The sequence below is a fragment of the Aotus nancymaae genome, unplaced genomic scaffold, assembly GCF_030222135.1.
Source record: "Aotus nancymaae isolate 86718 unplaced genomic scaffold, 86718_ANA_hifiasm-v0.15.2.pri h1tg000072l, whole genome shotgun sequence".
NCBI lineage: Eukaryota > Metazoa > Chordata > Mammalia > Primates > Aotidae > Aotus > Aotus nancymaae.
In genome coordinates this window covers 136,953-163,267 of record NW_026988487.1, presented here as the reverse complement: position 1 = coordinate 163,267, position 26,315 = coordinate 136,953, and the positions used below count along the sequence as shown (strand labels likewise).

At 40.3% G+C, this 26,315-nt stretch overlaps 2 protein-coding genes across 2 annotated transcripts; both read right to left on the bottom strand.

The window, feature by feature from the left end:
* Positions 1–1,228: 1,228 nt before the first annotated feature.
* FBXO47 (F-box protein 47) lies at positions 1,229–25,867 on the bottom strand. Its single transcript, XM_012451924.2, has 10 exons — positions 25,687–25,867; positions 25,047–25,217; positions 20,378–20,454; positions 17,402–17,479; positions 13,893–14,001; positions 9,389–9,565; positions 8,340–8,486; positions 7,537–7,679; positions 2,997–3,153; positions 1,229–1,344 (listed from the first exon to the last, which is right to left on the bottom strand). Exons 1-10 carry the CDS (start codon positions 25,865–25,867, stop codon positions 1,229–1,231), a joined length of 1,356 nt encoding a protein of 451 aa, XP_012307347.1.
* On the bottom strand, positions 5,131–7,226 carry LOC135270983 (protein MOST-1-like). Its single transcript, XM_064367698.1, has 4 exons — positions 7,221–7,226; positions 6,239–6,286; positions 5,728–5,775; positions 5,131–5,199 (listed from the first exon to the last, which is right to left on the bottom strand). The coding sequence occupies exons 1-4, from the start codon at positions 7,224–7,226 to the stop codon at positions 5,131–5,133; spliced, it is 171 nt and encodes a 56-aa protein (XP_064223768.1).
* Positions 25,868–26,315: the final 448 nt, after the last annotated feature.

The window sequence follows — 26,315 nt, the reverse complement described above, 5'->3', positions numbered from 1 at the left end:
GAGAGACCCAGGAGGACTCCAGCATTATTTCAGCCCTGTCAAACATTATTATTATCTACTTTAATAGTAAAAGTAAGAGCAGCAGTGACTAGTCAGACTGAAATTGTCCTGCAGCTTCTTGGAATCTATATAATTGAGTGAAGAGAACTGAATGGGCTGCTGTAAACCAGACATACTTTTAGTTTCCTTCATCGAATCTTGTTTTTGTTTGTTTTTAGAAACAGGGTCTCACTCTGTTGCCAGGTTGGAGTGCAATGGTGCAATCGTAACTCACTGCAGCCTCCAACTCCTGGACTCAAGGGATCCTCCTGTCTCAGCCTCCAAAATTGTTGGAATTACAGGCGTGAGCCATTGCACCCAACCAAATCTCACTTTTTAAGGTAGGGAGAAACGCTTTAGGAAGAAGTAAAAACTATTTGTGAAGATGCTAGCAGCAGAATAGCTATTTTCTTTCATTTTATTTTTCTCTTGTTTGCTACATTTTATTTGAATCCCCAGTAAAAGATGATTTGATTGTATTGAGACAATATATGCCTTCCTGTATGTATAGACCTTTTATATGATTCATCTTAAAGAAGGAAATATATGCCTCTGTGTGTGTGTGTCTATAGATATAGAGATATATCTCTATATAGATACAGAGATATATCTCTATATCTATAGACACACACACATATACTTTGTTTATTATCCATTAGTTCATGTAAAACATGAACAAATTATAATGTTCTTTGTAATCATATGCCAAGAAGGTGGTAAAAACCGTGATTTGTATTCTACACATTCCAAATACCATATTGCACATCTTCACAAAATATTCTGGGCTATGTCTATACAACTTAAGCAAAGTGAACATACATACTATTTAGTGAATTTGGGTCTAACGATAAAATGGAATTTTTTCTTGCTTCAAAATTAACACATAGAGGTTGGCTGGTCCCAGATTCTTGGACAGTTAACATTCTACTTTGGTTTGGTGTTAAGTTGACCAAAACCTGGAGAGGCAGAGCTTGTCTTCCAGAGAAATTTCAGTACATTCTTGATTTTGCCTGTTATTTTTATATTAATAATGATGTAAGTAGTTGCTTCTATAATTCTATGCAGCTTTTGAATTCTTATGTGACTTAGATGATAAAAGTCCCATGGATGCTATTTTTTGAGTGAAAAAGCAGCGCTCCTCTAATCATTAGTTCAGTGAGGTTCTCTAAAGGCAAGTCTTTCTGAGTATTTAGGTAGACAGAGGAGTATTCATGGTCAAATATAGAACCTCCTTATGGAAGTTAGCCTGAGCATGTACAAGATGGAACAAATTCAAGAAGCTTCTGTCATCTTGATCACGGTCTCCTATATGCCATATGTAGTAGAGAAAGGAAAACGACAGTTAAAATTTTAAGCATATAATTTATTAAAGTTAATTAATTAATTAATTCTTTGAGACAGAGTCTCTGTTGCTCAGGCTGGAGTGCAGTGGCACCATCTCAGCTCACTGCAACCTCTACCTCCTGAATTCAAGTGATTCTCCTGTCTCAGCCTCCCAAGTAACTGGGATTACAGGTATGCATCACCACGCCTGGTGAATTTTTGTATTTTTTGTAGAGACAAGGTCTCTACATGTTGGCCAGGCTGGTCTCAAACTCCTGACCTCAGGTGATCCCCCAACCCTGTAAGTATATAATTTATTTGAAACATAAGATGTTCTAATTTTCCTTAGTAATATTTAAACAGAAGGCTTTTTTAAAAAATTTTATTTTATTTTTTTATTTTTTGTTCCCACCGTGTGGGAGGGGATTCCAGAAAGCTGGAAATCCCACAGAAGACTTTTTGTTAGTGACTTTACTAAGTCAGGTTAACTACTGAAATCATGCAATTATATAAGAAAAGTAGATTAGAAGTCAGAAGAAAAGGATAGTCGACCACGCTTTATTGCTTCTAACTTTGAGAGATGAGTTAGGTAAGTCAGGTAACTTCTATAAGTTTCTCATCTGTAAAATAGGGTTAATTATCATGTTGGTTACTTAATAAAGGTGTAAAATAATACAAATATATTATTATGCTAATGACAGTTGATAAGTAAGTTAATATTTTTGCTGTGCAAAATTGAAAGTGGTTCCTAGCCAGGGATGCTGGCTCACACTTGTAATCCCAGCACTTTTGGAGCCTGAGGCAAGTGGATCACCTGAGGCTGAAAGTTCATGACCAGCCTGACCAACATGGAGAAATCCATGTTTACGAAAAATACAAAATTAGCTGGACGTGGTGGCGCATGCCTGTAATCCCAGCTGCTCAGGAGGTTCAGGCAGGAGAATCGCTTGAACCTGGATGGCAGAGGTTGCGGTGAGCCAAGATGGCCCCATTGTACTCTAGCCTAGGCAACAGAAGTAAAATTTCATGTCAAAAAAGAAAAAGAAAGAAAGAAAAGAAAAGAAAGAAAGAAAGAAAAAGAGGTTCCTTTCAGAGTAGACTCTTCAACTTTATATTCTCCATTAAAACAATACCAGATTTTTAAAGTGACAAAAGCCAGGAACTAAATTTATCTCAAGGAAAAACAAACAAAAAGTCTGATCCCTCTATTTACTGTTAGTTTTTTTTTTTTTTAAAGTCAACATAGGCCAGGTGCAGTGGCTCAGGCCTGTAATCCCAGCACTTTGGGAAGCAGAGGCGGGTGGATTACGAGGTCAGGAGATCCAACCATCCTGGCCAACATGGTGAAACCCCGTTTATTAGCCAGGTGTGGTGGTGTGAGCTTGTAGTCCCAGCTACTTGGGAGGCTGAGGCAGGGGAATCGCATGAATTCAGGAGGCGGAGGTTGCAGTGAGCTGAGATAGAGCCATTGCACTCCAGCCTGACGACAGAGCAAGACTCCATCTCAAAAAAAAAAGTCAACATAGAAATAGCTTTTTTTTTTTTTGAACTGTTATAGAAAAATATCTCTGTTTTAGGTGGAGACTAGAGATCATTTTTACGCACACCCTGTGCACCAAGTATATCTTACTCACCCATGATTGATTGCAGCATTTCCATTGTAACACATGCAAATGCATTTGCCACATTCTGTAGGAAGTTATTTCTTTCCACAGGAGTGCTAAAGACTTTACAGACTCTCTGCATCATTTTAACTGTCCAATCCATGCAGTACAGTTCTTTCTCACACACCTGATGTAGACATGAGAAAACATTATACATCTTCATGTGAAGAAAGCTATAGAATTTGAAAATGTTGAACAATAATAAACAATGATAGTTTTGTGATTTTACATAATTTATGATACCTGGCACCATACTGAGTCTATACATGGGAGATGCTCTTGTATCTAATATTATTTTGCTTTCAAATGGTACAATTTTAACAGGAAAAAAAGTATGAAGTAAATAAAAGCCTGATTTAAGATTATCATAGAATATTATTTACTAATGCAAGAACTAATATTGAAAACAGGCCAGGTAATCCCAGCACTTTGGGAAGCCAAGGCTGGCAGATCACCTGAGGTCAGGAGTTTGAGACCAGCCTGGCCAACATAGTGAAAACCTGTCTCTACTAAAATACAAAACCCACACCCACTGTGGGCCAGGTACAGTGGCACATGCCTGTAATCCCAGCACTTTGGGAGACCAAGGCAGGTGGATCACGAGGTCAGAAGTTCAAGACCAGCCTGACCAACATGGTGAAACCACATCTCTAGTAAAAATATAAAAATTAGCTGGGCGTAGTGGTGCATGCCTGGAATTCCAGCTACTAGGGAGGCTGAGGCAGGAGAATCGCTCGAACCCAGGAGGTAAAGGTTGCAGTGAGCCGAGATTGGGCCACTGCACTCCAGCCTGGGTGACAGAGCCAGACTCCGTCTCAAAAATAGATAAATAGGCCAGGCACGGTGGCTCACGCCTGTAATCCCAGCACTTTGGGAGGCTGAGGCAGGCGAATCACAAGGTCAAGAGATCAAGACCATCCTGGCCAACATGGTGAAACCCCATCTCTACCACAAAATACAAAAATTAGCTGGGTGTGGTGGTGCATGCCTGCAGTCCCTAGGAGGCTGAGGCAGGAGTATCTCTTGATCCTGGGAACCGGAGGTTGCAGTGAGCAGAGATCGAGCCACTGCACTCCAGCCTGGGCGACAGAGCAAAACTCCGTCTCAAAATAAATAAACAAACAAATAAATAAACAAAAATAGTACTGTGCAAGGAATGCACAGTACTATTGTACTGTGATCTATTGACTATTTATTATGTGTAACGTACTGTACTGTGATCTATTGACTATTTATTATGTGTAACGTACTAGTACTATTGTACTGTGATCTATTGACTATTTATTATGTGTAACGTACTGTACTAGGAATGATGAAAGAAATGTGACACAATCCTGGATTTCAAAAAGCTTACAGTCCTTTTTGGGAGATGACCTACCCAACATATACAATGGCTTAAGGACACTAATAGTAAATGACACTAGAGAAGACAAATCAGAGGCAGTTCAGAGAACTTGAATGATCAGAACTGACATGTTAATCAGAGAAGGCTTTCTAGATAAGGCTGCCCCACCCCTAGTGACTTTCTCTCCATTCCATTTGCTATAGTGCTGCCAAAGTGATCTGCCAAAAACACAAAGCCAATTGTCTCTCCCCTTCATAAGACTTTTCAGTAACTCCCTATTAGAAAATGGGTTCAGGCCTGGTATGGTGGCTCACACCTGTAATCCCAGTGCTTTGGGGGCCGAGGCGGGTGGATCATGAGGTCAGGAGTCCAAGGCCAACCATCCTGACCAACATGGTGAAACCCCATCTCTACTAAAAATACAAAAATTAGCTGGGAGTGGTTGCATGCTTCTGTAATCCCAGCTACTCAGGAGGCTGAGGCAGGGGAATTGTTTGAACCCAGAAAGTGGAGGTTGCAGTGAGCCAAGATTTCGCCACTGCACTCCAGCCTGGGCAACAGAGTGAGACATCGTCTCAAAAAAAAAAAAAAGAAAATGCATTCAAGCTCCACAGAATGGCCCACAAAACCCTTCCTTACCTAGCCTCTCCTTTCATGTCTAACCTCACCTTCTGCCACTCTTCTGCACATTTTTTTTTTTTTGAGACGGAGTTTTGCTCTTGTTGCCCCAGCTAGAATGCAATGGCTGATCTCAGCAGCTCACCGCAACCTCCACCTCCTGGGTTCAAGAGATTCTCCTGCCTCAGCCTCCTGAGTAGCTGGGATTACAGGCATGCGCCACCACTCCTGGCTAATTTTGTATTTATTTTATTTTATTTTATTTTAGTAGAGACGGGGTTTCTCCATGTTAGTCAGGCTGGTCTCGAACTCCCAACTTCAGGTGATCCGCCCACCTCAGCCTCCCAAAGTTCTGGGATTACAGGTGTGAGCCACCACGCCCGGCCCTTCTGTACATTTTACCCTTCAGAAATCATACTGAACTGCTTAGTGTCCTGAATACAGTCACATGCTCCCATTTCTCTTCTGCCTTGAATAATCTGCTGCCACCCTCTATCTGCCTGGTGAACACCTATTCATTTACTTACTTATTTTTTAGGGACAGGGTCTCCCTCTGTCATGCAGACTGAAGTGCAGTGGTGTGATCATAGCTCACTGCAGTTTCAAACTCCTGGGCTCAAGTGATCCTCCTTCCTCAGCCTCCTGAGTAGCTAGGATGATAGGCATATAGCACCACAGCCAGCTAATCTTTTTTTTTTTTTTAAATGTTTTATAGAGTTGAGGCTTTTGCTATGTTGCCCAGCATGGTCTTGAACTTCTGGCTTCAAATAATCCTCTGGGTTCAGCCTTCCAAAGAACTGGGATAACATGACATAACTGGGAAGACATGAACCACTGCACCCAGACTTTTATTTACTTATTTATTTTTTGAGATGGGGTCTCATTCTGTTGCCCAGGCTAGAGTGCAGTGGTGCTATCTTGGCTCACTACAGCCTTGCCCACCCAGACTCAAGTGATTGTCCTACCTCAGCCTCCTGAGTAACTGAGATAACAGGCACGCATGCCACAATGCCTGGCTAATTTTTACAATTATTTATTTATTATTTAATTTATTTATTTTTGAAACAGTTTCACTCTTGTTGCCCAGGCTGGAGTGCAATGGCGTGATCTAGGCTCACCACAACCTCCGCCTCCCGGGTTCAAGCACTTCTCCTGCCTCAGTCTTCTGAGTAGCTGGGATTACAGGCATTCGTCACCATGCCTGGCTAATTTTTTTCTATTTTTAGTAGAGACGGGGTTTCACCTCAGCCTCCCAAAGTGCTGGGATTACAGGCATAAGCCACCATGCCCAGCCTATCTTGGTATTTCTTAAAAGACTGTTTCAGGCTGGGTGCGGTGGCTCATGCCTGTAATCCCAGCACTGGGAGGCCGAGGCAGGTGGATCATTTGAGGTCAGGAGTTCAACACCAGTCTGAGCAACATGGCGAAACCCCCTCTCTACTAAAAATACAAAAATTAGCTGGGTGTGGTGGTGTGCGCCTGTAATCCCAGCTACTCAGAGGCTGAGGCAAGAGAATCGCTGGAGGCAGAGGTTGCAGTGAGCTGGGATCACAACACTGCACTATAGTCTAGGCGACAGAGTGAGACTCCATCTCTAAGAAAAAAACAAAAAAACCCCAAAAAAAACAAAGTATTTTAAAGCTTGTAGTCAGAATTTTTTTCTATTAATTTCCATAGTCCTAGAATCTCATAATTTATGGCCCATAGTAAATACTCAATAAATCTATGTCAAATGAATATTAAATATTTTTATATGTTTGTACTTGTGTGTGTGTGTGTGTGTGTGTGTTTTGAGAGGGTCTTGCTTTGTTGCCCAGGCTGGAGTACAGTGGCACTATCTTGGCTCACTGTAACCTTGAACTCTCAGGCTCAATCAATCCTCCCACCTCGGCCTCTTCAGTAGCTGGGACCACAGATGTTGCCACCATGTCCAGCTAATTTTTGTATTTTTTTTATAGAGACAGGTGTTTCACCATGTTTCCCAGGCTAGTCTTGAACTCCTGGGCTCAAGTGATCCTCCTGCCTCAGCCTCTCAAAGTGCTGGGTTTAGAGGCATGAGCCATCCTGCCCAGACTAAATATATTTTTAAGACTTTTTATTTTGAAACATTTTGACTATACAAAATTAGAGAGAGTAATATCTACTCCTAGTATTCACTTCCCAGTTTCAACAATTACCAATCTTGTTTCAACTCTACCCCCATTTATTCCCAAGTCCTCTCCCCATCCCACTTCCATAGTGATTATTTTGAAGCAAATCAAATGGGACGTTTTCTTTAAAATGGAATTTTAAAAAATATATATAACTTAGCAGAACTGTATAATGACAATCCAGACTTGAAGTGGGGAGAGGTTAATAGAAGGGATGATTCCAAATATTATAGTTTATTAGATGTGTTTTAATATTTTGAAACAGAAACATTTAAAATACATACTTTAATACTCATTTTTACAAAATGTTTTGTGCACATTTCAGTTCCTTCAGCTCCCTAATAGGTCAATTGTAGTGTTAAACAACTTGCTAGGGAAAAACTTATTTTTTACTTACCAAAGCCAAAAAGACTATGAACCTTGCCAGTTCAATGACTCGTCCATTCACAGCTTTACTAGCCATGAAAGTGAGACAGATGTTGTTTCCAGTTAGCATTAGGAGACGTGCATTATTCTCTAGAAGCCACTCATGGGGAACCACTTTTATTAGAGGAAGAACAATTATTTAATGAGAAATCACACAACAGCTATAGTAAACACCATTAAGCACATGCAATATTATATCACTTTATTGGAAGTACAATTAATGCCAAGGGAAATGCTCATAAAAAATGCTGTAGTTTTCCAATTATGGCTTCCAGTCAGAGACAGATTACTGCCATGTCATGGAGGCTCTTACAAATATACTAATAATATAAGCAAAGCAATTCTCCTACACATAGGTCAGCAGGCAAAGCAGTCTAATCCTGTGCAAGGAAAGCAAACTTGTAAACTTTAAAATCTAAAGGATTACGCAGGAATGGAAAAAATTGTTTCACCTCTCGTTTACCTGCAGGAGGGCTTCTTACAGAACCTAGGAAGGTGTTTCTGAGACTTTACAACATGGGAGTAATTGAGCTAATTAAACAAAGATGCTTTCAAATAATAATAATAAATATTTATTTATAAAACTGGCAAGCAAAGGAAATTGATTATATGCATTCTCTTCAAACATAATGCCAAACTCTTTAAATATTTTAGAGCATTCAGTAATTTCCAACAGGCACATCATTTGTTACCTGTAGAATTACCCTTACAATTTTATAACTGTATTTTAACAATAAATTTCTATTATTCTATGTTAATAAATACATTTTTTACCTGATAGTTCATCTACAAGATTGATGACATCATCTGCTGTCCACTCTTTAGTGCCAGAATCATATAATAACTTAATGGCATCAGCCAAACCTTTCAGACTGAATTCATCTGTAGGTTCTTCTATCATTTTCTGCCAAACCACCTGTCCTGAATTGAAAGAAAAACGAGGCTATGACAGAATAGTTGGCTTTATGATAAAGACTTGTTTAAAAAGGAAAGTGAATTGCATAATGGAATCTCATTACTTATACAAGCTACTTTCATTTTAACTTTCATAATGAGAAGTAAATCCTGGTAACAGTATAGATATGAACATTTCTGGCTGGATGTGGTGGCTCATACCTGTAATCCCAACATTTTGGGAGCCTGAGGTGGGCGGATCACTTAAGGTTGGAAGTTCGAGACCAGGCTGGCCAATATGGTGAAACTCTGTCTCTACTTAAAATACAAAAATTAGCCAGGCATGGTGGTGTGCGCCTGTAGTCCCAGCTACCCAGGAGGCTAAGGGATGAGAATTGCTTGAACCTGGGAGGCAGAGACTGCAGTGAGCGGAGATTGTGCCACTGCACTCCAGCCTGGGTAACAGAGCAAGACTGTCTAAAAAAAAATGTGTGTGTATGTGTGTGTGTGTCTGTGTCTGTGTCTGTGTATGTTTGTGTGTGTATGCTTCTTAGCCAGGCACAGAGGCTCATTTATGTAATCCTAGCACTTGGGGAGGCCAAGGTGGGAGGATCACTTGAGCCCAGAAGTTTGAGACCACCCTAGGTAACAAAGTGGGACCCTGTCTCTACAAAAAATAAAAATCTAGCCAGGTGTAGTGGCATGGACCTGTAGTCCCAGCTACTAGGGAAGCTGAGGCAGGATGATCCCTTGAGCCCAGGAGTTTGAGGTTGCAGTGAGCTATGATGATGCCACTATACTCTAGCCTGGGTGACAGTGCAAGACTGTCTAAAAAAAAAAAGTGTGTGTGTATGTGTATATATATGCTTCCTAAAGTAAAAATAATGAACCAGTTATGTAACATACATCCCTGAAAAATGGGTGCTCACCATCCTGAGGAGATATTGGCCCAAAGATGATGTACAGTAATCTTGCCTGGTTCACCATTGGCCATGGTTTTAATATTTGTGTCAACCAAAAAGCAGAATCACTTCGATGTGTCCAATGATCAAGCAGGACATTCCTACAGAAGAGTCTGATCCTTAACTCCAGTTTTCGGGCACTTCCTATGAAGGCAAAAGAATTGTAAATCATTCTTCCTAGAAACGCTGCTGTGCATATTGAATAGTGATCGGATCAACTTATTAACCATTATGGTTAGTGATAGTAAACTAGATTTCTAAACAGGAAGTAACCAAGAGATTATTCTTAAACTACCCTAACTTCATAATTTGTCTATCTACTTACTTACTCTTACCTTCCTGATTTATAGTCATTACTTTGAATAATGGGTCAATCAAAAGACATGCTTAAGCTTATCAGACTCTTGTACAATTTTGGATTTAAAAATACATAAATTTAGAGAAAGGTCAAAGACATACATCATTAATATACTTTGTACTGAAAGTACAATTTTCCTCTATGAAAGATTTTTTTTTTTGAGACAGAGTCTCACTTTGTTGCCCAGGCTGGAGTGCAGTGGCATGATCTTGGCTCACTGCAACCTCAGCCTCCAGGGTTTAAGCAACTCTCCTGCCTCAGCCTCCCGAGTAGCTAGGATTACAGGCACCCGTCATCACACCCAGCAGATTTTTGTATTTTTAGTAGAGATGGGGTTTCACCATCTTGGCCAGACTGGTCTTGAACTCCTCCTTCAGACTGGTCTTGAAATCCTCCCACCTTGGCCTCCCAAAGTGCTGGAATTACAGATGTGAGCCACCGTGCCCGGCCTCATCTATGAAAATTTTATGGCCGGGTGTGGTGACTCATGCCTGTAATGCCAGCACTTTGTGAAGCCGACGTGGAAGGATCACTTGAGGTCAGGAGTTCAAGATCAACCTGGTCAACAAGGCGAAACCATCTCTACTAAAAACACAAAAAATTAGCCAGGCATGGTGGCACATGCCTGTGATACCAGCTACTCGAGAAGCTGAGACAGGAGAACCTCTTGAACCCAGGAGACAGAGGTTGCAGTGAGCTGAGATATCACCACTGCATTCCAGCATGGGCAACAGAGCTAGACTCTATCTCAAAAAGAAAAAAAAGGGGCCGGGCGCAGTGGCTCACGCCTATAATCCCAGCACTTTGGGAGGCCGAGGCGGGTGGATCATGAAGTCAAGAGATCGAGACCATCCTGGTCAACAAGGTGAAACCCCATCTCTACTAAAAAATACAAAAATTAACTGGGCATGGTGGCGCACGCCTGTAGTCCCAGCTACTGGGGAGGCTGAGGCAGGAGAATTGCTTGAACCCAGGAGGCGGAGGTTGTGGTGAGCCGAGATTGCGCCATTGCACTCCAGCCTGGGTAACAAAAGCAAAACTCTGTCTCAAAAAAAAGAAAAAAAATGTTATACTGCTGTTGTTGATAGATAAGGGGTCTTGCTCTGTCACCCAAGCTGGAGTGCAGCGGCATGATAGATCATAGCCACCACAACCTTGAACTCCCAAGCTCAAGCAATCCTCCCACCTCAGCCTCTCAAATAGCTGGGACCACAGCCTAATTTTATTTTTTGTAGAGACAGAGATCTCACTATTATTGCTCAGGCTGGTTTTGAACTCCTGGATTCAAGTGATCTTCCTACCTTAGCCTCCCAAAGTGCTGGGATCACAAAGCACATTTGGTTACAAAAATTTTAGATTAATACAGGACTACTTTTTCAAAAACTTTACTGAGATATAAATCACATACCATACAATTTATCCATTTAAAATGTACAATTCAATGGTTTTTAGTATATTCACAGATATGTGCAGCCATCACCATAGCCAATTGTAGAACATTTTCATCACTTCAAAAAGACATTTCATTCTTTTCGCTATCATCCTGTTAACTCTCTGTCCTTTACCACCTCCGGCCCTAAGCAACCAATACTCTACTTTCCATCTCCATAGATTTCCCTATTCTGGATTTTTTTTTTTTTTTTTTTTGAGACAGAGTCTTACTCATCAGCCAGACTGGAGTGCAGTGGTGCGATCTCAGCTTGCTGAAATCTCTGTTTCCTGGGTTCAAGTGATTCTCCTGTCTCAGGCTCTTGAGTAGCTGGGATCCCAGGCGGTCACCAGCATGCCTGGCTAATTTTTTTGTATTTTTAGTAGAGATGGGGTTTCACCATGTTGGACAGGCTGGTCTCAAATTCTTAACCTCAGGTGATCTACCTACCTCAGCCTCCCAAAGGGCTGGGATTACAGGTATGAGCCACCACACTCAGCCCCTATTCTGGATTTTTATATGAATGAAATAATATAGTGTGTGGTATTTTGTGACTGGTTATTTCACCTAATACAGTGTTTTCAACGTTCATCCATGTTGTAGCATATATCAGCACTTCATTCTTTTTTTTTTCTTCAACTTTTAAGTTCAGGGGTATATGTGCATGATGTGCAGGTTACACAGGTAAATGTGTGCCATGGTGGTTTGCTGCACAGATCATTCCATCATGTAGATATTTATTTATTTATTTTTATTATACTTTAAGTTCTGGGATACATGGGCAGAATATGCAGGTTTGTTACATAGGTACACATGTGCCATGGTGGGTTGCTGCACCCATCAACCCATCGTCTACATTAGGTATTTCTCCTAATGTTATCCCTCTTCTTGCTCCCCACCCCCCATCACCTAGATATTAAGCACAGCATCCACTAGCTATTCTTCCTGATTCTCTCCCTCTCCCAACCCCCATAGCACTTCATTTTTTTTTTTTTTTTTTTGAGATGGAGTCTCACCCTGTTGCCCAGGCTGGAGTGCTGGAGTGCAGTGGCACTATCTAAGCTCACTGCAACTTTTGCCTTCCGGGTTTAAGCAATTCTCTGCCTCAGCCTCCTGAGTAGCTGGGATCACAGGCACGTGCCACCACACTCAGCTAATTTTTTGTATTTTTAATAGAGATGGGGTTTCCCCATGTTGGCCAGGCTGGTCTTGAACTCCTGACCTCGTGATCCGCTCACCTTGGCTTCCCAAAGTGCTGGGATTACAGGTGTGAGCCACTGTGCCTGGCCACTTAATTTTTTTTAATGGTCACATAATATTCTATGGTATGGATGTATTACTACATTTTGTTTATCTATTGGCACATTGATGGACGTTTGGGATGTTTCCGTCTTTTGGCTAATATGAATAATGCTGCTATTAACATTCATGCAGGCCAGGTGCAGTGGCTCATGCCTGTAATCCCAGCACTTTGGGAGGTCAAGGCAGGCAGATCACTTGAGTTCGAGACCAGGCTGGACAACATGGTGAAACCCCATCTCTACAAAAAAATACCAAAAAAATTAGCTGGGCATGCTGGTATGTGCCTGTAGTACCAGCTACTCGGGAGGCTGAGGTTGGAGGATTGCTTGAGCCCAGGAAGTGGAGGTTGCAGTGAGCCAAGATTGTGCCCCTGCACTTCAGCCTGGGTGATAAAGCTAGACCATGTCTCAAAACAAAACAACGACAATAAAACCATTCATGCACAAGTTTCTGTGTGGACATGTTTTCATTTCTCCTGGGACTATATACCTAGAAGTAAAATTGATGGATCATATGATAACTCAATGTTTAATCATTTGAGAAACTGTCAGACTATTTTGCAAAGTGGCTACACTGTTATACATTGCCTCCAGCAATATATGAGGATTGTTGTCACATTCTCACTAACACTATCTAAAATGAACTTTCTGATTCTAGCCATCCCAATGGAATGCGAAATGGTATATTACTATTTCTTTGCTTTTCTTAGAGTGTCTCACTCCATTGCCCACGCTAGAATGCTATAGTGCAATGATGGCTCACTGCAGCCTCAACCTTCAGGGGCTCAGGCGATCCTCCCACTTTAGCCTCCTGAGTAGCTGGGAGTACAGGCACATGCCATCACGCCAGGCTGATTTTTTTTATTTTTTGTAGAGATGAGGTCTTGCTATGTTGTCCAGGCTGGTCTTGAACTCCTGGCCTCAAGTGATCTGTCTGCCTCGGCTTCCCAAAGTGTCGGGATTGCAGTTGTGAGCCACGGCACATGACCCACTATTTATTTATTTATCGAGACAGGGTCTCACTCTGTTGCTCAGGCTGAGTGCAGTGGTGCGATCACAGCTCACTGCAGCCTCGACCTCCCAGGCTCAAGTGATCTTTCCACCTCCAGCCTCCTGAGTAGCTGGGACCACAGGCATGCACCACCATGCCTGGATAATTTTTTATTTTTTGTAGAGACAAGGTCTCACTATGTTGCCTAGGCTGCTCTTGAACTTCTGGACTAAAGTGATCCTCCCACCCTTGGCTTCCCAAAGTGCTGGGATTTTAGGCATGAGCCACCAGACCTGGCCAAAATTATTTTTAAATACATTTTTAAAACTCTGGTTTTTTTTCTATTTTAATCTCTGTATAATACTATGTGCAAATTGTATTTTTTTTTTTACCTGGTTTGCTGCAGACAACTATTTGCATCTTGCGGCAGAGATTGGTCAGTTCACATAAGAAATTATAAACACGATGGCACTCAAGTTCATCCCAACCTGCTGTTAAGGTCTGAGGAAAATAAAATAAAGGAAACATTGCAGATGTTCAGACTATCAAATCGAAACGTAAGTCACACTGGGCACGGTGGCTCACGCCTGTATTCCCAGCACTTTGGGAGGCCAAGGCAGGCAGATCACCTGAGGTTAGTAGTTCAAGACCAGCCTGGCCAACATGGTGAAACCCTGTCTCTATTAAAAATACAAAAATTAGCCTGGTGTGGTGGCAGGTGCCTGTAATCCCAGCTACTCAGGAACTGAGTCAGAAGAATTGCTTGAACCCAGGCGTCGGAGGTTGCAGTGAGCTGAGATCATGCCATTGCACTCCAGCCTGGGTGACAAGAGCGAAGCTCTGTCTCAAAAAAACAACAACAACAAATACAAAAGTCACCACTATCTTATGAGTGTAACTGTTTTTAGCACATGATTAAGGTGATGTACAATTTTTATCCATTATAGAAGTATGAAATTAATAAATTTACATAAACAAAACTTGGAAATCTCCAAAATCCAGTTTTTTTTTGTTTTTTTGTTTTTTTGTTTTGGTTGGAAAGGAAGTATCTTTTTAGAGAACTTTTTTTTTTTGAGATGGAATCTTGCTATGTTGCCCAGGCTGGAGTGCAATGGAGAGAGCTTTTTTGCTTGTTTGAGCAACATTTAAATGGTACTGAATCCCGAATTTTGACAATATAAGGCAAATAACAAAGTAAGGGCAAAACCCTAAACACAGTTTAGCTATCTGACTCACAACCATGCTATGGATTTAAGACTAGAGAACCCCTTTCAGCCCGCCAGTTGTCATTTATGATATTGCTTATAAATGAGAGTGATCGAATTTCAGTGTGACAATTCTGAGCATTTATGACTTTTTGTAATTTTTTTTTTCTTAGTTGAGATGGGGTTTTGCCATGTTGGCCAGGCTGGACTTGAACTCCTTACCTCAGATAATCCGCCTGCCTCGGCCTCCCAAAGTGCTGGAATTACAGATATGAACCACTGTGCCCAGCTATTTATGACTTTTGAATGTGAACAACCAAAAAACTTACTGACTGGGCACAGTGGCTCATGCCTGTAATCCTAGCACTTTGGGATGCCAAGGCAGGTGGATCACCTCAGGTCAGGACTTCAAAACCAGCCTGGCCAACATGGTGAAACCCTGTCTCTACTAACAAAACAAACAACAAAAAAATTACTATTCAGAACAAGAACAAAAAAGAAAAAAGAAAAAAGAAAAGAAATAGGCACAGTGGCGGGCGCCTGTAATCCCAGCTGCTTGGAAGGCTGAGGCAGGAGAATTACTTGAACCCAGGAAGCTGAGGTTGCAGTGAGCCGAAATCGTGCCACTGCACTCCAGCTTGGGTAACAGAGTGAGACTCCATCTCAAAATAATAATAATAATAATAATCTGGCCAGTTGTGGTGGCTAATGTCTGTAATCCCAGCACTTTGGGAGGCTGAGGCAGGAGGATCACCTGAGGTCAGGAGTTTGAGACCAGCCTGACCAACATGGCGAAACCTTGTCTCTACTAAAAGTACAAAAATTAGCTGGATATGGTGGCACATACCTGTAACCCCTACTACTTGGGAGTCTGAGGCAGGAGAATTGCTTGAACCTGGGAGGTAGAGGCTGCAGTAAGCTGAGATCACACCACTGCACTCCAGCCTGGGTGACAGAGCGAGACTGGGCCTCAGAAATAAATTAATTAATTAATAAAAATTAATCTTATTCCCTGTAGGAGGACATACAAGAAACTGTAACAGTGATTATTTCTGGTGAAGGGAACTCAGTGGACAAGGAGAGAGACTAACTTTTTACTTTATACATTTTGTACCCTTGGAATTGTACATGAATACATACATACGTATTACATGTCCCGAAGAAAGAAAGAAACAAGTAAAAAACAAAATTAAATAGGAAAAATCTGTCTTGGAAGAGGACTAGTAGGAGGGCTTAAACCCGTGGAATCTGGGTGGGTAGGAGTTGGGGGCTGGTAGGCTGAGCAGAGCAAGATTCTTATGGGTGCAGTGTCTATCTCACAAGGTTGTTGTAGATTTAAATTAGTCAATACATGTTGCCAGGTGTGGTGGCTCACGCCTATAATCCCAGCACTTTGGGAGGCCGAAGCGGGTGGATCGCTTGAGGTTAGGAGTTCAAGACCAGCCTGATCAACATGGTGAAACCCCATCTCTACTAAAAATACAAAAAAAAAAAAAAAAAAATTAGCTGGGTGTGGTGGTGGGCGCCTGTTATCCCAGCTGCTCAAGAGGCTGAGGCAGGAGAATCACTTGAACCTGGGAAGCTGAGGTTGCAGTGAGCCAAGATCATGCCATTGCACTCCAGTCTGGGCAACAGAGTAAGACTCTGTTAAAAAAAAAAAATCAGATGGGTCGGGCGCGGTGGCTCACGCCTGTAATCCCAGCACTTTGGGAGGCTGAGGCGGATGGATCACGAGGTCAAGAGATCGAGACCATCCTGGTCAACATGGTGAAACCCCGTCTCTACTAAAAATACAAAAAATTAGCTGGGCACGGTGGCGCGTGCCTGTAATCCCAGCTACTCAGGAGGCTGAGGCAGGAGAATTGCCTGAACCCAGGAGGCGGAGGTTGCGGTGAGCTGAGATCGCGCCATTGCACTCCAGCCTGGGTAACAAGAGCGAAACTCTGTCTCAAAAAAAAAAAAAAAAGATAAATAAAAATAAATTAAATTAGTCAATACATGTAAACTGCTTAGAACAGTGTTTGGCACATAGTACACCGAATAAATGCTAATTATTATTTTCTTTGTTTACAACAAAAGATTAGTCAAAATGTTCTTGAAATAATACAACTGATTACTAATATCACACTTTAAATAACCAGGCCAAGATTTTAAACTCATTATATAGACAGATATAGATATCTGCAGTGGTGTGATCTTGGCTCACTGCAACCTCTGTCTCCTGGGTTCAAGCAATTCTGCCTCAACCTCCCAAGTAGCTGGGATTACAGGTATGTGCCACCACGCCTGGCTAATTTTTCTATTTTTAGTAGAGATGGGGTTTCACCATGTTGGTCAAGCTGGTCTCAAACTCTTGACCTCATGATCTGCCCATCTCGGTCTCCCAAAGTGCTGGAATTACAGGCGTGAGCCACCGTGCCCGGCCAAGGATACCGATTCTTTAGGAAGAATAACCTTCATTCAGGATATAGAATGGTTTGGGGGATAAATAAATGTCAAACTTTTTCTTACCACTGAGAAACTCAAAATTAAAATCTGAGATAGCAAACACACTATTAGATTAATACATTCTCAATCTTTATAATTTTATTTTGCTCTTTTTAAGATTGTTATAACTTTATTAACCTATGAAAAGAGAGATTGCATACTCTGAAGTTCAAAAGGTATTCCTTTTCTTCTCTCATTAAAAAATGTACCTGTAAAAACATGCCATAACACGTGAATCCTAAACACTGCATAGGAGCTGCACAGCCACTGAATTTAAAGCAGGAAACCTGTAAAGAGAACAAATTGTTAATGCCTCCTTTTCAGTGTAACTATAGTTTGACAATGGTGGAACAATGGTTTGACATTCAAATTTAATGGAAATAAGCAAGAATTTTTTCTGTACCTATTCTGATCTACACTGTGTTACATAGGTGGGGATTATAAAAGAAGTATAAAAGTGTCTACTCTCAAGGAGTTCACAATTTATTTAATAATAATAATAATAATAATTTTTATTTTTTGAGACAGAGTCTTGCTCTGTTGCTCATGCTGGAGTGCAGTGGCACGATCTCAGCTCACTGCACCTCTGCCTCCAGGTTCAAGTGATTCTGGTGCCTCAGCCTCCTGAGTAGCTGGAATTACAGATGTGCACCACCATGCATGGCTAATTTTTTATATTTTCAGTAGAGATGGGGTTTCACCATGTTGGCCAGGCTAGTATCGAACAACTGATCTCAGGTGATCCACCTGCCTTGGCCTCCCAGAGTGCTGGGATTACAGGTGTAAGCCACCACACCTGGTCCACGGTTTAAGAGAATAAGATACAGACATGTGAATTTATTATAATATTTCAGGTTAGAATATGTATAAATGTTAAGATGACTGAGTAAAGACTATATCAGACAATGTGAAAACAGGATATGCCAGGTACGGTGGCTCACGCCTGCAATCCCAGCACTTTGGGAGGCTGAGGCAGGTGGATCACCTGAGGTCAGGAGTTCAAGACCAGCCTGGCCAACATGATAAAACCCCATCTCTATTAAAAATGCAAAAATTACTCAGGCATGGTGGAGCGAGCCTGAAATCCCAGCTACTTGGGAGGCTTAGGCAGGAGATTTGCTTGAATCTGGGAGGTGGAAGTTGCAGGCTGGAGGAGTGAGCTGAGATCGCATCGCTGCACTTCAGCCTGGGCAATAAGAGTGAAACTCCATCTCAAAAACAAACAAACAAACAAACAAACAAAAAAACAGGATAAAGATAAATTTAGGAATGATCAGAAAAACTTATGAAGAAAACGTGAAATAACGTCTTAAAAGTTAGATGTAAAGAATGGAAAGAATTGGTGTGAGAAACAAAAAGAACAAAACTATGCACGTACAACAATGTTTATTTGAATGACCAGTTTAATTAGGCTCAAAAAAGTGGAAAGTAAGGTGGCATTGTGGGGAAAACACTAAATACCAGCAATGGGCTTTATTTTTGTTTGTTTGAGACAGGATCTCACTCTGTCATCCAGGTTGGAGTGCAGTGGCGTGATCAGAATTCAGTGGAGCCTCCAACCCACGGTCTCAAGCCAATCCTTCCACCTCAGCCTCCCAAATAACTGAGACCACAGCCAGGGCCACTGCACCTGGCTAATTGTTTTTTTGTTTATTTTTTAAATTTTGGTAGAGATGTGGTCTCACTGTGTTGCCCAGGCTGGTCTCAAATTCCTGGGCTCGAATGATTCTCCTGCTTCAGCCTCCCAGAATGCTGGGATTATAGGCATGAGCCACTGTACTTGACCAGCAATGGACTTTGGACCCTATCTTGTCAAAAAATTGAGTAGCCATTGAAAGTGTGTTTTGTTTTGTTTTGTTTTTTAGATGGAGATTTTGCTCTGTCACCCAAGCTGGAGTGCAATGGTGCAATCTTGGCTCACTGCAACCTCCGCCTCCTGGGTTTAAGCAATTCTCTTGACTCAGCCTCCCGAGTAGCTGGAATTACAGACACCACCAGGCCTGTCTGGCTAAATTTTGTATTTTTAGTAGAGATGAGGTTTCGCCATATTGGCCAGGCTGGTGTTGAATTCCTGACCTTAGGTAATCCACCTGCCTTGGACTTCTAAAGTGCCAGGATTATAGGCGTGAGCCACTGTGCCCAACAAAAGATTTTTATACAAGAAAGTTATGTTGACTGGGTGCAGTGGCTCATGCCTGTAATCTCAGCACTTTGGGAGGCCAAGGCTGGCAGATCATGAGGTCAGGAGCTTGAGACCATCCTAACACAGTGAAACCCCATCTCTACTAAAAAAGAAAAAATTAGCTGAGTGTGATGGCACGTGCCTGTAATCCCAGCTACTTGGGAGGCTGAGGCAGAAGAATCACCTCAGCCTGAGAGGCAGAGGTTGCAGTGAGCCGAGATTGCACCACTGTGGCACTCCAGCCTGGGTGACAGAGCAAGACTCTGTCTCAAAAAACAAAAAAAAAAAAGAAAGTTATGTTGATGAGTGTGATGCCTTAGGAAGATTAATCTTGATTCAGCACACAGAAGGGTTTGGATCCAATAAATTGGATGGCAGAAAGATCATCTGGGAAGCTGCTGCAATAATATAGACCAGAACTCAATGCAAATGCTGACATGAAAAAGTCAGTGCATCAAAAACAGTGGATATCACTGAGTGTGGAACTGAACCATCAGAGTTGGATATGTGCTTAGATTTGTATATTAAAACTGAGTCTTATAAAGAGACTATGCCCAAACATATTGATACACATTTCCAAGTCTATTATCATAAAAGGTTTGTCGTTTTACATATTTAAAACACTTTCCTGTGTTTCTATACATTTAAACAATAAAATTGCAACATTCAGAAATTATTTCACTTTAACACAATATCTAAATCACTACTTTAAAACTTCCTTAGGATTTGTATTTAGTGTAAATAAACTTCATACTCTGAGAAACCTAATAAACTTGAATGATGTACTTAGTTACATATGAAATTGTTTTATAATAAGTAAAAGATTACTACATTTTGACATTATATAATCTCTAAGTACCTGGTAAAGTATTAGATTATCACAAATCAATTTTTTAGTGCTAATTCATGAAATCCTACTAATATAGAGTAAAATGAGCATAAGATAATAAATTATCTTTACTGGAAACCAAGACTGTAAACCAATTTAGAAGTATGATCTTACTTCTGTGAGTATCTTATGAGTGTACTTTAGCCTTTCCTTGGTGGATAGCAGCAATGTGCATCTTTTAAATAGTAGACCTAAGAGAGTAAAGAGACACAAGAAAAAATGACAACAATACAACTAATTTAAGAATATCAGTAGAGCACAGAATAATGTTTCCTGAAAGTCAAGTACGGTATATCACAGTGGACTATGAGTTGATGTGGTTTTTAAAAGTAAGTTTGGGAGGAAGGGTAAAAACACTTACCACTTATGGTATTTACCAAGTGACGCTGATGCTAATCTAAGAGGCCTTGGCATAAAATCTTGCAAAAAACTGTGAAATTGCTACTATAGGACATGTGGAAAAACATGTATATTCAAAAATATAAAATAACAAGACAAAGACACACTAGAGAAATTTTATTTTGTCTTTATTCCATAGAAAGCAGATTTCAGTATATCTTGAAATTAACCTCATGTCCACAAAGGAAACTGTTTTAAGAGCTGTTAATCTAAAACACGGAAAGAATGAGAAAACAGATTTTCTTTCTTTTTTTTTTTTTTTGAGACGGGGTCTTGCGCTGTTGCCCAGGCTGGAGTACAGTGGTGTGCCATCATGGCTCACTGCAGTCTTGACCTTCTGGGCTCTAGCGATCCTCCCACTTCAGCCTCCCAAGTAGCTAGGACCACAGGTGTATGCCAGCAAGCTCAGCTAATTAAAAAAAATTTTTTTTTTCTTAGAGACGGAGGCTTGCTATGTTGCCCAGACTGGTCTCAAATTCCTGGGCTCAAGTGATCCTTTCACCTTGGCCTCCCAAAGCACTGGGATTACAGGTGTGAACCATCACATTGAGCAGAAAAAACAGATTTTGTATCCCTCTCTCCAAATACAAAAATTTAAGTCATAAGTACTTAAAATTTCAGAGGATAGTTTTTTTTTTTTTCCCCCACAGAAAGTATCCAGTTAGGATGAAATATCCATCTCTTCCTTCAAAGATATCCTTTTATGGGACTTGCATGTTAAGAATGTATAGGATTTTGTGAAGATACTTTAAAAAGAAAAATACCCTCAATTTCTCAGTGAGATATGCAATTTGCACTACAGTGACAGGAAATGTATGATTTGTTTCCTCTAACTTTAAACGTTCTATTTTCCTAAAATGGCAATACGTTGTTAACATTCCTGTGAGGGCAAATGTCCTCAAACTAAAAATAAGAGATATGGTAGGAAAATATATACCTGAACCTCATGACTTTCTTCAGCTTTCATCTTCTCCGTATTTACTTTTTAACATAAGATTATAATTAGTTTATATCATTCTGAAGAATCTATAGCAGTCTAACTTATTTTTAGAAGTTGCTATGTTTGAGTAACACATGAATAGAATTGAGTTTTAAACATAAGCCCTCTTTATTTTTGTATATAAAAAGACATTTTTCAAACATGACAACTAAGGGGAAAGAAAAAAAATAAATTTTTCAGTGTTTGGTTTTTAAGTTGAGTTCTTTCCCTTTCATACTTTGGTATCCAGTTCCAGAGCATATCATAACTAAAGAATTCTAGGCATTAATTCTTAGAATTCTACTCCTGGGCACAACTGATCCTCCTGCCTCAGCCTCCTGAGTATCTGGGACTACAGGCATGTGTGACTGCATCCAGCCTTATTTTGGTATGTTGGTTGCCTAATATAAAACTCCTATTTTTAAGGATTACAACTTACCATGAAACCCAATACTGGCTGTTTAAAAAAAAAACAAAAAAAACCCACAGGTGCTCTGCTGTACCCTTTAGAGACTAACTTTTTTAAAGTTCTTCCCACAAAAATAGAGTCAGATGTAACGTGATTTCCACACTGGCCATCTGCTCTGTTTTATATGAAGAAGCAAATTAAAATTTATAATTGGCTGAGCACGGTGGCACATGCCTGTAATCCCCGCATTTTGGGAGGCTGAAGAGAGAAGATCACTTGAGGACAGGAGTTCGAGACCAGCCTGGCCAACATAGTGAAACCCTGTCTCTACTAGTAACACAAAATAGCTAGGCATGGTGGTGCATGCCTGTAATCCCAGTTACCGGAGAGGCTGAGGCATGAGAATCGCTTGAACCCAGGAGGCAGAGGTTGCAGTGAATCGAGATTGTGCCACTGCACTCCAGTCTGGGCTACGGAGTTAGACTGTCTCAAAAAAAAAAAAAAAAAAAAAAAAACCTTCAAAGCATAGGAGATACATATATATATATATATATATATATGTATAAAATAAATAAATAAATATTATATATATTATATATACATATATGAGACAGGTTCTCGTTCTGTTGCCAAGGCCAGAGTGCAATGTCACAATTGACTCACTGCAGCCTGCTCAAGTAATCCTCCCACCTCAGCCTCCTGAGTAGCTGAGACAACAGGTGTATGGAGCCATGATGCCCAGATAATTTTTTAATTTTTTGTAGATGGGGGTCTCCCTATATTGCCCAGGCTAGTTTTATTTATTTATTTATTTATTTTTGAATACCTCTCTGATGCCTGGGAAAGGCTGGTTTTAAACTCCTGGGCTCAAGCGATCCTCCCACCTCAGCTTCCCAAAGTGCTGGGATCACAGGCATAAGCCACTGCGCCTGGCCCAAAGCACAGGATTCTGAAAATCTTATTTTAATGTCTGAAAATAAGGCTGGATGCAGTCACACATGCCTGTAGTTTCAGATACTCAGGAGGCTGAGGTAGGAGGATCGATTGTGCCCAGGAGTACAAGGCCAGCCTGGGCAACACTGCAAGATCCCATCTAAGAAAAAAAAAATAGTGAAAACAACAGATCGAGTAAGAATGACATGAGAAAATGGTAAGTATATCAAACATTTACCTAAAGAATCAGTCATAAACCAAGTGTTTGCATCAAAATTAAATGGAAAGTTGAAATCATTACATGAATAAAACCATTTTAAAAAGCTAGCTATTAAGACCGATACATATTTGTACTTTTTACTGTTTTTGTTAGTTTGTTTAAGCAATTGAGGCTTGATCAGGGAGAAAATTTCTTTCAGATCAAAACCAAAGTATAAGCTCTAATATATTATCCAAGTATCACTTTCTCTACAATTAATGTGATAATTTTTTTTCCTTTTTCTTTTCTTTTCTTTTTTTTGAGATGGAGTTTTGCTCTTGTCACCCAACTGGAGTGCAATGCAATGGCAAGATTTTGGCTCACCGCAACCTCCGCCTCCCAGGTTTAAGCAGTTTCTCCTGCCTCAGCCTCTCGAGTAGCTGCGATCACAGGCACCCACCACCACACCTGGCTAATTTTTGTATTTTTAGTAGAGACCGGGTTTCACCATGTTGGCCAGGCTAGTCTCAAACTGCTGGCCTCAGGTGATCCACCCACCTTGACCTCCCAAAGTGCTGGGATTACAGGTGAGCCACTGCGCCAGCCTTTTTCTTTTTCTTTTTTTTCCTAGCCTTTTTCTTTTTTGAGATGAAGTCCTACTCTATCACCCAGGCTGGAGTGCAGTTGCACTATCTCAGCTCATTGCAAACCTGGCTTAGGGTTCCTGAGATTCTCTTGCCTCACCCTCCTGAGTAGCTGGGATTACAGGTGCCCGCCACCACACCCAGCTAATTTTTGTATTTTTAGTAGAGACAGGGTTTCACCATGTTGGCCAGGCTAGTCTCAGACTCCTGACCTCAGGCTATCTGCCTGCCTTGGCCTCCCAAAGTGCTAGGATTACAGGCGTGAGCCACAGTGGCTGGCTGAAAAATGATATTTACAATGAGAAGTAGGAAAAAGTAGTTTCCACATTGTGTTACAGGCTTAACTAAATCTAATAATAAATATTGAAACCAACAACATTGTAATCAGATCACATACTTTTCTTTTGTTTGGTTTTATTAAATACACAGGTAATCATCAAATACATTTTGATGTATTTGATGATATCCACATACTCTTATTATCTTAAATCTAAGCATCCTTGGGCTACTAAAAGGCAGTATTCACTTAACTTACTATTATGCCTTTATTTAAATCATACCATCTTGATACTTGGCTTTATTGCCATGCTTTGATGAATTATAAAGTGGTTTCATAATGAAATTGGTGTTATTAGTCAAGTCAAAATTAGAAGTTTACATCAGCACTCTCAGGGACAATGAAATCAATGAATGGAGTAAAAGACATAAATGATTATAAATCAAGGAAGAAAGATTATACAGACTTTGCTTTGATAAGGTCAGTTTAATTATACCGTAATGACTTAATAGTAAAGGTACTTAAAAAAAGCATAGTTTCTGGTGAGAGGATAAATAATCTTCCAGAATAATGTGTTTAAATTTCTATTTTTAAGGACTAGATTATGGTTGAAAGGGAAAAGAGATAAAACTCATTCAATCCACAGGAAGTGAAGCATAGAAAATACATCAACTTCCTAAACTGGTAAGCCACTAGAGTTAAGCATAGATGATGTTGTATCTATATGAAATCAAAAGAACTGACACTTTACATCAAAATGCATTTTCTCACCTTTAAAAATAACTGTGGTTAAGGGAGTGTTCTCACATTAAAGAGTAAAAGCATCATAGAAACAGGCACATTTTAGAAAAATTCAATTTCCTACTGGCCTTACACAATTGTATACTAAATTTCTCTTAATTAAGCATAGTTCTTTACTTGTAATTCTCATTATGTAAGTTACCTAGAGATCTGTAGTGCTCCAGTATAGCAGAGTCTTGTCTCCTGCCAGGCAGCTCAAGGTTATGAAAGTCCTGTAGTAAAAGTCTTTTGCTTCCTGATGAGGTTGATATATAATTAACAATATGGCGGCTGACTGTTTTAGACACCATGCTTAGCATGCTGATATCCTTCACTACCAAAAGAAATATATAGATATATATATATGTATGTATCAATGGTTTAAATGCAAGAATGTCACTATTAACACAGTCTATTAACTTATAAGTTAACTCAATCATCATCACTATTACCATCATCATCTCAGTGGGAAAAAAGGAAAAAATCTTAAAATTGTTTTAAATCCAGTTCTCAATGAATTAGAAACATGTTTGGATTTACCAATCAAGGTACTATGTCATAATTACAGGCATGCTTTCAAGAGTTTTAAGTACTGCTGTGTTCAAAGGAAGATTAAAAAAATAATTTAAGTATTGTGCTTTCTCATTGTACTCCTTAAGTGACAATAACAAAACTTTAGAAAATAAACTTAACATGCATGTCATTAACATTTTAGCATGGCCTAAGATGACAAACTGGTTCTTGGGAAAAATTAAAATATTCTAGTGTCTTATGTAGGCTACTCATAAGTTTCCAAACCTCACCTGACAAATATTTTAAAATTATTTGGAATATTTCCAATGGTAAGACTTTAAAATTTCCAAATGTTGATATGGGTTGAAAGCCTGAGCCAAGGGTCTTGGAGTAACAGCTGGTTCGACGATTACTACGTTTATGTTTCTGGTTGGGAATCAAAGTGAAACTGGTATTTATTCTGGATGCCATTCTTCTTGTCTCAAAAATTTATCCTGGTCAGAAAAACAAAGTGCAAGAGACAAGGAAGAAAGGAAATTAAAGCAAGGAAGAGCTTTTTTTTTTTTTTTCTTAAATGAAGAGATTGATAGTTTGATATGCAATAGCTGTTTCTCCATATTTTCAAAAGTTTTTTGTGGCCCAGGCTGGAGTGCAATGGCACAATCTTGGCTCACTGCAACCTCTGCTTCCTGGGTTCAACAGGCGAGTAGCTGGGATTACAGGCATGTGCACTACGCCCAGCTAATTTTGTATTTTTAGTAGAGACGAGGTTTTGCCATGTTGGCCAGGCTGGTCTCGAACTCCTGACCTCATGTGATCCACCCACTTTGGCCTCCCAAAGTGCTAGGATTACAGGTGTGAGCCATCAAGCCTGACACCACTTACTTTATTAGAACTAAAGCTTAAATAGTTTTAAAGT

Bases quoted from the DNA above. Each gene is read 5' to 3' on its own strand.
- LOC135270983 (XM_064367698.1), bottom strand. The intron at 5,776-6,238 runs GCTGAGGTGAAA...GTTCTTTGGAAG, and splicing joins TAATCCCAGCACTTTGGGAG to GCTGAACCCAGAGGATTATT. The intron at 5,200-5,727 runs GCAACATAGCAA...TGGCGCATGCCT, and splicing joins GAAGTTCAAGACCATGCTGG to GTAATCCCAGCTACTCAGGA.
- FBXO47 (XM_012451924.2), bottom strand. From the start codon at position 25,867: ATGGCATCCAGAATAAATACCAGTTTCACTTTGATTCCCAACCAGAAA. The intron at 25,218-25,686 runs GTGAGGTTTGGA...TTCTTTTGGTAG, and splicing joins AATTTTAAAATATTTGTCAG to TGAAGGATATCAGCATGCTA. The intron at 8,487-9,388 runs GTGAGCACCCAT...CTTTCAATTCAG, and splicing joins GCCAATATCTCCTCAGGATG to GACAGGTGGTTTGGCAGAAA.